Source organism: Rattus norvegicus, chromosome 7, assembly GCF_036323735.1.
Source record: "Rattus norvegicus strain BN/NHsdMcwi chromosome 7, GRCr8, whole genome shotgun sequence".
NCBI lineage: Eukaryota > Metazoa > Chordata > Mammalia > Rodentia > Muridae > Rattus > Rattus norvegicus.
In genome coordinates this window covers 80,926,141-80,939,535 of record NC_086025.1, presented here as the reverse complement: position 1 = coordinate 80,939,535, position 13,395 = coordinate 80,926,141, and the positions used below count along the sequence as shown (strand labels likewise).

At 35.9% G+C, this 13,395-nt stretch overlaps 1 protein-coding gene and 1 long non-coding RNA gene across 9 annotated transcripts in view; one reads left to right on the top strand and one right to left on the bottom strand.

The window, feature by feature from the left end:
• The window catches only part of Csmd3 (CUB and Sushi multiple domains 3), a 1,319,129-nt gene that overhangs the window by 1,016,934 nt on the left and 288,800 nt on the right, over window positions 1-13,395 (top strand). For all 7 annotated transcript variants that reach the window (XR_010053386.1, XM_063264433.1, XM_063264432.1 and 4 more), the window contains one exon: window positions 6,695-6,889. Coding sequence is in view for 6 of the 7 variants with exons in the window: in XM_063264433.1 (XP_063120503.1) it covers window positions 6,695-6,889 (195 nt within the window). In the remaining variant the exon portion in view is untranslated. The remainder of the gene's footprint in view (window positions 1-6,694; window positions 6,890-13,395) is intronic.
• The window catches only part of LOC120093811 (uncharacterized), a 64,182-nt gene that overhangs the window by 10,508 nt on the left and 40,279 nt on the right, over window positions 1-13,395 (bottom strand). The window contains exons 3-4 of one of the 2 annotated variants that reach the window (XR_005487498.2): window positions 7,951-8,048; window positions 6,783-6,856 (exon numbers count right to left, since the gene is read on the bottom strand). This is a non-coding gene — a long non-coding RNA (uncharacterized LOC120093811). The remainder of the gene's footprint in view (window positions 1-6,782; window positions 6,857-7,950; window positions 8,049-13,395) is intronic. The other variant, XR_005487497.2, reaches the window with a different exon arrangement.

Sequence of the window (13,395 nt, the reverse complement as noted above, 5' to 3'; positions counted from 1 at the left end):
CAATCTTCCAAGTAAATGGTCCCAAGAAACAAGCTGAAGTAGCTATTCTAATATCGAATAAAATCTACATTCAACCAAAAGTTATCAAAAAAGGTAAGGAAGGACATTTCATAATTATCAAAGGAAAAAATCCACCAAGATGAACTCTCCATCCTAAATATCTATGCTCCAAATGCAAGGGCACCTACATTCATAAAAGAATCCTCACTAAACGTGATTGTTGGGGGGAAGGCGGCAATGGGGGGAGGATGGGGAGGGGAACACCCATAAAGAAGGGGAGGGCGAGGGATTAGGGGGATGATTGCCCGGAAACCAGGAAAGGGAATAACACTCGAAATGTAAATAAGAAATACTCAAGTTAATAAAAAAAAAGTGCCAAAAAAAAAAAAAAAGAATCCTCACTAAAGCTCAAAGTACCTCACACAATAACACAATAATAGTGGGAGATTTCACCACCTCACTATTATCAATGGACAGATCTTGGAAACAGAAATTAAACAGAGACATAGAGAAACTAAGAGAAGTTATGAACCAAATGAATTTAACATATATTTATAGAACATTTCATCCTAAAACAAAAGAATGTACCTTTTTCTCAGCACCGCATGGTGCCATCTCCAAAACTGACCATATAATTGGTAGCAAAACAGGCCTCAGCACATACAAGAAGATTGAAATAATCCCATGCATGGTATCAGTTCACCACAGTCTAAGGCTGGTCTTCAATAACAACAAAAACAACAGAAAGCCCACATACATATGGAAGTTGAACAATGCTCTACTCAATGACAACTTGGTCAAGGAAAAATAAAGAAAGAAATTAAAGATTTTTTAGAACTTAATGAAAATGAAAGCACAACATACCCAAATTTATGGGATACAATGAAAACAATTACAAGAGGAAAACTCATCGCTTTGGGTGCCTCCAATTAGAAACTGGAGACAGCATACATTAGCTGCTTCACAGCACACCTGAAAGCTCTAGAACAAAAAGAAGGAAATACACCCAAGAAGAGTAGACAGCAGGAAACTCAGGGATGAAATCAACCAAGTAGAAACAAAAAGAAATATACAAAAATCAACAAAATTAGGGAGCTGGTTTTTTGAGATAATCAAAAAGATAGATAAAATCTTTGCCAGAATAACTAGAAGGCACAGAGAGAAATTAACAAAATCAAAAATGAAAAGAGAGATATAACAACAGAACCTGAGGAAATTTAAAAAATCATCTGTTTCTACCACAAAATCCTATATTCAACAAAAGTGGAAAATCTGGATGAAAGGGACAATTTTCTAGAGAGATACCAGGTACCAAAGTTAAATATGGATCAGATAAACCATCTAAACAGTCCTATAAATCCTAAAGAAATAGAAGCAATTATTAAGTCTCCCAACTACAAAAAGCTGAGGACCAGATGGGACTAGTGCAGAATTCTATTAGACTTCATAACAATACTGTCCAAACTATTCCACAAAATAGAAACAGGAGGAGCACTACCCATTTCCTTTTATGAAGGCACAAATATACTTATACCAAAACCACACAAAGACCCAAGATAGAAAGAGGACTTCAGACCAATTTCCCTTATGAATAGCAATGCAAAAATACTCAATAATATCCTTGCAAACCGAGTCCAATTACACATCAAAATGATTATCCATCCTGATCAAGTAGGCTTCATCCCAGAGATGCAGGGATGGTTCAATATATGGAAATTCATGAATGCAATTCACTATTTAAACAAACTCAAAGAAAAAAAACACATGATCATCTCATTAGATGCTGAGAAATCATTTGACAAAATTCAGCACCCCTTCATGTTAAAAGTCTTAGAAAGATGAGGAATGTAAGGCCCATACCTAAACATAATAAAAGCAATATACAGCAAACAGTAGCCAACATCAAACTCAGTAGAGAGAATGGTGAAGCAATCCCACTAAAATCAGGGACTAAACAAGGCTGCCCACTCTCTCCCTACTTATTCAATATAATTCTTGAAGTCCTTGCCAGAGCAATCAGACAACAAAAGGAGGCCGAATAGATACAAATTGGAAAGGAAGAAGTCAAAATATCAGTCTTTTCAGATGATATTGTAGTATACTTAAGTGACCCCAATAGTTCCACCAGAGAACTACTAAGCCTGATAAACTACTTCAGCAATGTGTCTGGATATAAAATTAACTCAAACAAATCAGTAGCCTTCCTCTACTTAAAAGATGTACAGGCTACAAAAAAAATTAGGGAAATAATACCCTTTCCAATACTCCCAAATAATATAAAATACCTTGGTGTGACTCTAAACAAGCAAGTGAAATATCTGTCTGACAAGAACTTCAAGTCTTTGAAGAAAGAAATTGAAGAAGATCTCAGAGGCTAGAAAGAACTCCCATGTTCATCGATTGGCAGGATTAATATAGTAAAAATTGCCATTTTGCCAAAACCATCTACAGATTCAATGCGATCCCCATGAAAATTCGAACTCAATTCTTCATAGAGCTAGAAAGAGCAATTTGCAAATTCATTTGTAATAACAAAAAACAAAAAACAAACAAATAAAAGGATAGCAAAAACTATCCTCAACAATAAAAGAACTTCTAGGGGAATCACCATCTCTGACCTCAAGTAGTATTACAGAGCAATAGTTATAAAAACTGTATGGTATTGGTAAAGATACAGGCAGATAGATCAATAGAATAGAATGGAAAATGTAGAAACGAACACACACACCTATGGTCACTTGATCTTTGACAAAGGAGCTAAACCATCCAGTGGTAAAAAGATAACATTTTCAAAAATGGTCCTGGTTCAACTGGCGGTTAGCATTTACAAGAAGGAAAATGGCCTCATTCTTATTGGTCTGTACAAAGCTTAAGTCCAAGTGGATCAAGGACCTCCACATGAAACCAGATATATTCAAACTAATAGAAGAAAAAGTGGGGAAGAACCTCGAACACATGGGCACTGGGCAAAATTTCCTGATCAAAGGACCAATGGCTTATGCTCTAAGAACAATAATCGAAAATGGGACCTTAGAAAACTGCAAAGCTTCTGTAAAGCAAAGGACACTGTCATTAAGACAAAATGGAAACCAATAGATTGGGAAAAGATTGTTACCAATCCTACATCTGATAGAGGGCTAATATCCAAATATATAAAGAACTAAAGAAGTTAGAAACGAAAGAGTCAAATAACCCTATTAAAAATTGGGTACAGAGTTAAACAAAACATTCTCAGCTGAGGAATATTGAATGGCTGAGAAGTACCTAAAGAAATGTTCAACATCTTTAGTCATCAAGTAAATGCAAATCAAAACAACCCTGAGATTCCACCTCACATCAGTCAGAATGACTAGGATCAAAAACTCAAGTGAAAGCAGATGCTGGCGAGGATGTGGAGAAAGAGGAACATTCCTATGTTGTTGGTAGTATTGCAAAGTAGTACAACCACTCTGGAAATCAGTCTGGAGGTTCTTCAGAAAATTGAACATTGCACTAACTAAGGACCCAGCTATACCACTCCTGGGCATATACCCAAAAAATGCTACAACATATAACAAAAACATGCTGCACTGTTCATAGCAGCCTTATTTATAATAGCCAGAAGCTGGAAAGAACCCAGATGCCCTTCAACAGAGGAATGGATACAGAAATGTTGTACATCTACACAATGGAGTATTACTCAGCTATCAAAAACAATGACTTCATGAAATTTGTAGGCAAGCAAATGGATGGGATTAGAAAATATCATCCTGAGTGAGGTAACCCAAACACACACAGAGAGAGAGAGAGAGAGAGAGAGAGAGAGAGAGAGAGAGAGAGAGAGAGAGAGAGAAAATCACATATGGTATGCACTCACTGATAACTGGATATCAGTTCAAAAGTTCAAATTACCCAAGATAACAATCTAGAGAACACATGAAGCTCAAGAAGGAGGATGAGCGAAGTGTGGATGCTTCAGTATTTCATGGAAAGGGGGCCAAAATACTTAGAGGAGGAAATGAGGAGAGAAAGTGTGGAGCGAAGGCTTAAGGAATGGCCATTCAGAGCCTGCCCCACCTGGTGGGGATTCAGTATATATATATATATATATATATATATATATATATATATATATATATATATATACACACATATATATCCATCAAAACTGGACAATATTGATGAAATCAAGTAGTACATGCTGACAGGAGCCTGATACAGCTGTCTCCTGAGAGACTCATACAGAGTGTGACAAATATAGAGGCGAATTCAAGCAGCAAACCATTAAACTGAGAATAGGGTCCCCCTTGAGAAGTTATAAAAAGGATTGAAGGAACTGAAGGGACTTGCAACCCCATAAGAACAGCAATACCAACTAACCAGAGCTTCCAAAGACTAAACCACTACCCAAATGCTACACAAGGACAATCCCATGGTAGAATGCATATGTAGCAGAGGATGGCCTTGTTGGGCACCAATGGGAAGAGAAGCCATTCATCCTGCCAGGGATGGATGCCCCAGTGTAGGGGAATGTCAGTAGGGAGGCAGGAAGGGGGTATTTGGGGAGGGGGAAATACCCCTATAGAAGAAGGTGGAGGGGGATGGGATAGGGGACTTGGACAGGAATCAGGGAAAGAGAAATAGTTGAAATATAAATAAAAAATATCCAATAAAAAATGCTCAGGGAAACTGTGCTAATTGACTGTAGCATTGTTCCTCTGAAAACTAAGCCTCTCTTTCTCACAGTCCTCTCAAATATAGTTATGGAACAATTTTCTATATACCCTTGGCAGTTCTACTTGTGATGAAGCCTATTTTCCTTATCTTACCTAAACGCAAATTCATGCTTACTTCTTACATAGTATACATTCTATAAGAGCTAAATTAAAATATCACAGAAGCTCAGAAAAAATGTTATCATCTAAGACATTTTACTTGTGCAATACAAGAAAAACTCATTTCTTTCATTTGTTCATCACAATAAACATAATATAGCATTCATAAACATAATTCTAAAGTTTTTTGGTTCATAACTTCCAATTTTCCCAATGTAAATACTATGGCACACACGGTAGTAAACAAGGGCAGTATTATTTTAAAAACTATTCACCAAGGTTTTTAAAATGCATAAAAATCATAAGATAAATGGTTTTATTCACATTGAACTTAGCAATAGAAGAATCAGCAAAAGCAATAGTAAAAATATGTCAATGTGCTTCCTGAAAAACAGTCAGGGTACTTGCATTATAGTTTGAATGCCTTGTTATTGAAAGCAAAAAATTCAACAAGGTTATGTGCACTTTCTAGAACATGAATGTTAGCAAAAGTAACACAAAATAGATTAACATTTTGAAATACTAATTCAAACCTTCCTTTTCTTCATGGAATAACTTCAACTTGAGATAAAGGGTAGGTTACTGTTCCTTTTAGAATTGCATTGTGTTCTTCTGCCTTGTTCACTGGGAATAAGCTGAATAAGAAACTTATTCTTACAAAATAAGAAAATTAACCTCTGCGTACATGAAGGTCCATTTTTTACTGAACTAGTTCAGTAGTTGCTCTACTGAATCTTTTTTTTTTTTTTGGTTCTTTTTTTTTTTTTCGGAGCTGGGGACCGAACCCAGGGCCTTGCGCTTCCCAGGCAAGCGCTCTACCACTGAGCTAAATCCCCAACCCCTCTACTGAATCTTATCTAAAGTATTTTTAATACACTTTTTACTCAAACTATGTACTCGTTCCAGTACAACTTTCAGTGTTGGTTTTCAAGACTCCATGGAAATACCATCATCCTTTAATAATACTAGTGTCTCTTATTAAAAGAGTATTTTGTTCACAACTCATGCATACCCTTACAAACAAACACACACACACACACACACACACACAAACACACACACAAACACATGCACATACATAGACACATTATATCATTTGATTATCATATTCAGCACAATAAAATTATACATAGATGTTCTTCTGTTCTTTCCAGAGATGAATAATAAAAATATCTGTAATGATCAGTACAGAAATAAGTATTTTAGTATTAAGTATATACTACACCATGGTATCTAAAGTGAACCATGATTAAACAGGTAGACACTTAGGACCTGTGAAGTGTAAGATACTTCAATAGTGTCTCACCACACTTTGTTTTGTTTGTGTAGAAATGTTAGCTTATTGTATGTTTGTGTTTTTTTTTAATCAGACTGTAGGTTTTCTTTCTCTTTTTTCTTTTTTCTTTTCTTTTTTTGTGGTGGTTTTGTTTGTTTATTTATTTATTTATTTATTTATTTATTTATTTATGCCAGTGCAATGTTCAATATGTACAAAACTGAAGTGTTGTTTTTAGAGAAATTTGTGGTAAGTTGACTTCACAGATGTGGGACCCATAGACAAAACATACCTTGTTTTCTGAGGCTATTCCAGTGTGAACCCTGAAGGTGATCCATGAGAAGGAACTTTTGTGAATGTGAGGATGTGTGTGGATGAGTTTGTGCCTGGACTTAGGAGGAGATTAATTCACTGAACTCCAACAGCTTTGAATGTGTCCAGGCTGCACGCTGTAACACAGGACTTTATTTCCATATAGTCAGCTCTGTGCTCTTTCTAAACACAGGATTGCTGTAGTTGCTGTTCTTCAGGAGATGAGCATCCTATATAAGAATCACCAAAAAATGTATCTCAAAGCAATTAATGTACTGACACTGTTTTACAGCAAAACTCCGGGAGTCCTGCTTTGATCCAGGCAATATAATGAATGGTACCAGACTTGGAATGGATTATAAATTGGGGTCAACAGTTACCTATTACTGTGATGCTGGCTATGTTCTCCAAGGTTATTCAACACTCACGTGTATCATGGGAGACGATGGAAGACCTGGATGGAATAGAGTCCTACCAAGTTGTCATGGTAAGAAATACAACTTTTGATAACTTATTATTATTATATAAAATATTCTATATTCTTAACAGACATTCCTCTAAAATCCAAATACCAGTGTGTTATAGACAATAGAAAGAGTTTATGAAGTGTTGAAAAAGAATTTCATAAAAAATTTCTTCAGAAAAGTGTATATATTCTTAGCTGTCTCTATGAAGGCATAGTTTGTGTAACAAAGGAGTATTGTCAATGCATAGATATTTATAAATGTTTTATTTTACATATCTGGATTAAGTGATAATTTGACACAATTAGATAAATGTAATACCATGTTATTGATGTGAAAATTTATTTCAAACAAGGAACAGAACAACATGCATTTCTCTAAAAAGAAGATGTTAGAAGGAAAAACAATACTCCAGTGTTTTAAAACTGTATACTTGCACACAATTCTGTATAAAAAGGCCTTTCAAGGACAAGCAAAGATTTCAGTGTAGAAGACTAATACAGACATGTAAGTGATTTGAATGACCTTAATGCGTTGTGCCAAGGTGCACACAGGCTATTAGAAAATGATGTCACCTGGGAAAGAGTATCCAAGTATGAGTACCACCAATGAGTCATAAAATCAACCCATTTAGTTATGATCATGATTTTTAAAATAGATATATAATTGAGTCAAATATACTTGAAGTAAAAAGAAGAAAATATTCAGATTCACAAAATAAAGCAAAAGAAACTTTATTTTTGGAATATTTAGTTTTATGTACAGATATGCAAATATAATAGATATATGTTGCTCCTATGTATAAATGGATGTATGTATAGCCATCTATTTGTGTGTTCATTGGGCCATTCTGTAAAAATAAATACATTACCTTAGATTATATTTTAAGAAATGAAATAGAAAGAAAAAGGTCCTTGATATGATGAGGAAATGAATGGATTGTCAGTTTCTAACATACATCTACTTATTCTCATATAATGTATTCATTTGAAATAATTATGTATGATTATGGATTTACCCAAGTTATTTGATCTCTTTAAGCTTATTTTTTCTTACTGATCAAATTAGGAAATTTCATACTCACCTACAAATTTGTTTGTGTGAGAAACAGAGAGCCAAATTCTAATCCCAGGTTGTAATCTCAGAGTTTAGGCGACTGAGGTATGGCAGTTCTCAGTGAACCTGGAATACATAGCAAAATCCCAAGTCAAACAGTCAACTAAATAAAATACTCTAGTGAAATAGTTCAGTCATAGGTGGAACATTAGTGATGTATTTGTTGATTTCTTCTGAAACAAAATTATTTAAAAATAATCATTGTGGTGGTTTTAATGTGCTTGTCCTGGGGAATGGCACTATTAGGAGGTGTGGCCTTGCTAGAGGACGTGTATTACTGTGGGTGTAGGCATGGAGACTCCCCACAGCTGCCTAGAAAACAGTCTGCTCCTGGCTTCCTTTGGAAAAAGATGTAGAAGTCTCAGCTCCACTAGCACCATGACTCCATGGGCGTTGCCATGTTTCCTGACTTGATGATAATGGACTGAACCTTAGAACCTGTAATCCAGCCCCATCACTTGATGATAATTGACTGAATTCCACTATCAAAACCTGTAATCCAGCCCCAATTTATGTGGTCTTCTATAAAAGTTCTTGGTCAAGGAGCCTCTTCATAGTAATGGAAATCATTAGTAAGACAAAAGTTTGTACTAGGAACTGGGTCATTCCTCTGATAGGCCTGACCATATTTTTGTTTGAAGGAATGTGGATTTTAAGAGTTGAATTTTGAAAGCCAGGGATTGCTTTAAGTGAGACTTAATGGACCATCTTAAAGAAATATAGAAGTATATTAGTGCTGCAAGTGATTTGAACTCTGAAGATCATTCTTCTGAAGTTTTCTGAAGATCACATTCTGAAGAATGTGGCTGCCTTTTGCCCTCATCTGCAGATCATGCTTGAGGCTGAGGTAAAGAGATTTCAATCATGGCATGGACAATAGAAGTGTCAACTCAACCAAACTTAGACTTTAACACAATGGTTCACTCTTATGAGAAATATTCTGATCAAAAGTTGCAGCTTAAAAATAAAAAGAATACAAAATGTATGGTTCAAGTAATAAAGGGGCACCAGGAAAAGAAGTAGAGGTGAATCCTGTATTCATGGAGATAAACAGATTAAGGTACTAGTAATCTAATTTTGGCAAAGTACCACCCAGGTAAGCTTATTGTTTGTTTGAAGTTGAACAAGGAACAGTTTAGACTTTTAATCTGGAATGAACTACAATCTAGAAATGGAGGACAGGCTTTTAATCCAGACTTTGAATCTGAAAGATTTAGGCTTTTGATCCAGATCTTGAGGCAGAATGGCCATGAAACCTTAGGATCAGGCATGGTGGTACATACCTTTAATCCCAGGAGACAGAGACAAGCAGATCTCTCTGTTCAAGTTCAGTCTACAGAGCAAGTTCTGCAGACTTAGGCAGTGAGGTAATTGGAAAACAGAAAGCTTGTGATAATGTAATAAAACAAGGGGGCCATGTTTCAGGTCCAGCAAGCAACAGAGCTATATAGTTTTGGCCACGTGCCTCTAGTCTTAGAGGTTAGACTAGAAGGGGCTACTGGAAATACTGGTGCTAGTTATCTGGAGCTAAGAAATTATGTGATTAAGAAGAGATGAGCATTAGTGAGGTGAAATCTTCTGGGAGTTGTTTTCTGAGAGCACAAAGAAGCTGTGTTCCAGAGATAGCCAAGGTTGTACCTGGTGCTGCAGTAGTACTTGGGAATGTCTAACAGTCGCCCAACTAGTACTGGTTTTGAAAGGATGGGTGGGTCATAAGAGCAGCTGAGGCTTGGAGAAAGGTCATGGAAGGCCTGGTAAAGGTTGAACCTCAGTTACAGTTGTCAGCCCGGGACTGAAGGGGTCATGCAAAGAAGTAAGCCTATGAGGGGCTATTGGTGAAGCCTAGTTGCAACAGAAGATCCCATTAGATTGGAGCTGTCAGTGCCATGGAATAACCACCAAGAACAGATGCACTGGAGTGGAGTCAACCAGAACCTGGAGTGCTATAGACAGCAAAGCTGCAGAAGTGACCCAAGCCATTTGGTGGAGCCCAAAAGGTCATGTGTGGATTCCAGAGATTGGAACAAGAAGCTGTGGAATTGAAGTTGCTATGAACCCGAGATGTTAAAGATGCCAGAGCTGCTGGATATCTGCTGAGGAAAGCAGTTAATAGACAGCGGAGTTAGTCCAAAAGAAAGAAGAGAAAGAAGTGTATTGCAGTCATCGAAGCAGGAAGCTGTTGGATGTCTAAAGAGAACTTTGACATCAGACTTGGAGATGCTGAGTTTGGACTTTGCCCAGCTGGCTTTTGTCTTGCTTTGGTCCAAGATTGCCTCATTATCACATTTTGGAATGGCAATGTACATCCTGTGATATTGGAGGTATGTGACCTGCATTTTGATTTTTATTTTATTGGGGATTATAGTTATGTGATTAGATGAACATAAGAAGAAACTTTGAACTTTGGGCTTTTAACATTGTTGAGACTGTTATAGACTATGGAGAGTTTTGATGTTGGTCTAAATGTTTAAGCATATGCTATGGTTAGGTATGGCCCACATAGACTCATTTGAACAAGACTTTATTTGAACAAGTCTATGGGAATCAGAGAATGGAATATGGTGGTTTGAATATCCTTGGCCGAGGAAATCATACTATTACACATACATACACGTGTGTGTGTGTGTGTGTGTATGCGTGTGTGTGTGTGTGTGTGTGTGTGTGTACATATATATTTCATTTTGGTAGTAAACATACCATTATGTTTCTTAATATGTGAGCACTTGCATATTTCACTTACATCCATAGAATACAGAGACATTTATTACTTTTAGCTTACTCAAAGGCAAAGTTCATGAAAATCATATTAAATTTGTTCATTTGATACTTAAATTGTAAGAAAAAATAACTTGAAGATAAATTAGTCATAACAACTTAATATGTACTACAGTTAGAGAATACAAACTTTCAAGTTATAACTAGATATATTTAATTTAAATAATATTTAAATGTAAGTTTAATCACTCCTTGGCCTTTTGGTTAAGATCAAGTTTAGCTATGAGTACTTATTCAAAATTTAGATAGTACACTTGATCATGGCTTATGGCTTAAATGTGTGGCTTAGATTACAATATTTTATGAAGTTATTGGAAGTCTATTATATAATTCAATGTATTTGCTATCTCACAAAAAGAATTAGAAATATTTTAGAGGACTAATAAGAATATTGCTATCCTATTTATTTCCTTAATTTTAATTATATATAACATTAACTGGCTTTCTAATATAGTAACAACATTTAAGGGTCAGTTATTGCCTACATCATATGTAAGTGTTCCAGAAATTTCACTGTTCTTAAAAATAAATTGTTACTTTTAGAAGACATTTTCTATTTATGGGTGACTAAATAATATTGTAAAATTACATATATTTAATTCAATGATTATATTCTCTGCCCCATTGTAATCTTTTTTTGACAATCTGTTTTTTTCCTAATAAACTTTCCCAGATATTTGTGGAACTTCTCTGATCCAACTTGATGTATAAATGTGTGATATCATCTAATGAGTCTTTGATAGGAAAGCAGTTATGTGGTAGCAACTCCCTTTCAATCTGTCTCTTCCAATTATATTCTCCAGTTGTAGTGGTTGCTTCTGCTATATGTTAGTATGTTCATGCCACTGTTACTTATTTTAATACTACTGGAGAATTAGGTGGCTGCTTCTGTACAGCTTTTCATACCAGATCTCATCCAACAGAGCCTAAGAGCCTAAGGATTTGAAAACATTGTCAGGGCATGTTAAACTATGCTTGAATATTCAAAAAGTTCATAGTTGCCTGTTAGAATATGATACATAATGCTAAAAACAAATGCTTTGAGTATCTATTTGTGTTGTGTGTTAGCACTGAAACCAAAAGTTTGTGCTATCTTTTTGACATAAGACTTCAACCACCTGGTGATAGTATGTAAGCTCACAACATAACTTCGTTTGCCTTCTTAATGTTTTCTGAGATTCACTTAAGAAACACATAAAGTGCTATGGAATGGTCATTTACCAATTTTGGCTAAGCATATGATTAATATATATACACAGACTCATAAAAAGAAGACTTACAGGCTAGAGCAGAATCATAGCAATTTACAAGATACAATGGAATTAAAAGGTGGGTTTATTACCTCTGCTTAGGATTATGTTTCATTTTCATTCTCAAAAAATATGTTTTAAGGAGCTTAGTATAGATACATTGAGATTTATGTTTGTCAGTAATAGGTCCAAAACAATTGCATTGTGTTGTAATTTCTGCTCAGTGATGAGAAACCCTGCAGTTTATCACAGAAGATTGTCACATATACTAAAAGGTAGCAAAAAAGCATATGCATAACCATAATTTTCTTGAATTTAACATAAGAAAACTGTTTTTAGAAACCAATTTTTTCTATGTAATTTCAGAAGCATCTGTTGAACAAAAATGTAGTTGTTAACAAACATATTGGATTAAAATAACAGCCATGTATGAGGGTTATTCATAAATCTCATTAAATCTCATTCAATATTAAGAAAGGAAATTAAGCAAATAGGGATCTCTCTCTCTCTCTGTGTATATTATAATATTATAATATTATAAATTATAATATAATATATTATATAATATATATATTATCCTACTTAATCGTGTTGACTTATTTTAACTAAAGGGACAGTTGTAAGTTAGCTTAGAGCACTGAGTCCTCTAAGAGGTATACCTTCTCAGATAACCAGTTTTTCTGTTCTATTCTCCATGTAGTAGTTTATGAAAGTAAGGATGACTTTTAAAGCATGCATGGGTGTGGGCCTCTGTGCTGGATTTTTCCATGGAGGTCTCTGGTCTGGCTAGGTGTGGGGGTTCAGGAGAAGGGATGAGAACTCAGGCAGGAGTGGAAGGGCTCTTCACCACTTCCACTGGTGTTGTTCTGACTCTGTTTCAGGTCAGGATTAGCCAGCAGAGGACTGACTAGTTGGCAAGGGATGTAAGAGGTTTTCTGGTGACAATTTTGGGAGAGTAGATCTCTTGCCCAAGCATCAGTGTTACAGCTCTTTTGACAGAAGCTCTCAGATGATGATGGAATGATTCTTGCACACCTTTAGTACTGAACACGATTCTTAAATACAGTTTTAGGATGATTCAGTGTCTGAAAACAGGTACTTCCTATTGGTTTGGCCTGAGAGCTTGGGAAGACCTCATCTACATATTTGAAGTCATGGTCATGCCTCTATGATTGATCTGTCTTGAGCATGTCATCAAGTCCTCACCTGTGGAAGAGGGGCTTGGGGCATTGCCCTAGGTGACTGGTCTGACTCAAACCTCTCTATAGGGGGTCTGTGGGGACCTGCAGCTAGTGAGGCTTTGATCTTCTTGGGGACTGGGAGTGTACCTGCCATCCCTTTTAGGGTCTTGGGGATTTGACATATCTCAACAGGAATCAGTACCTTTC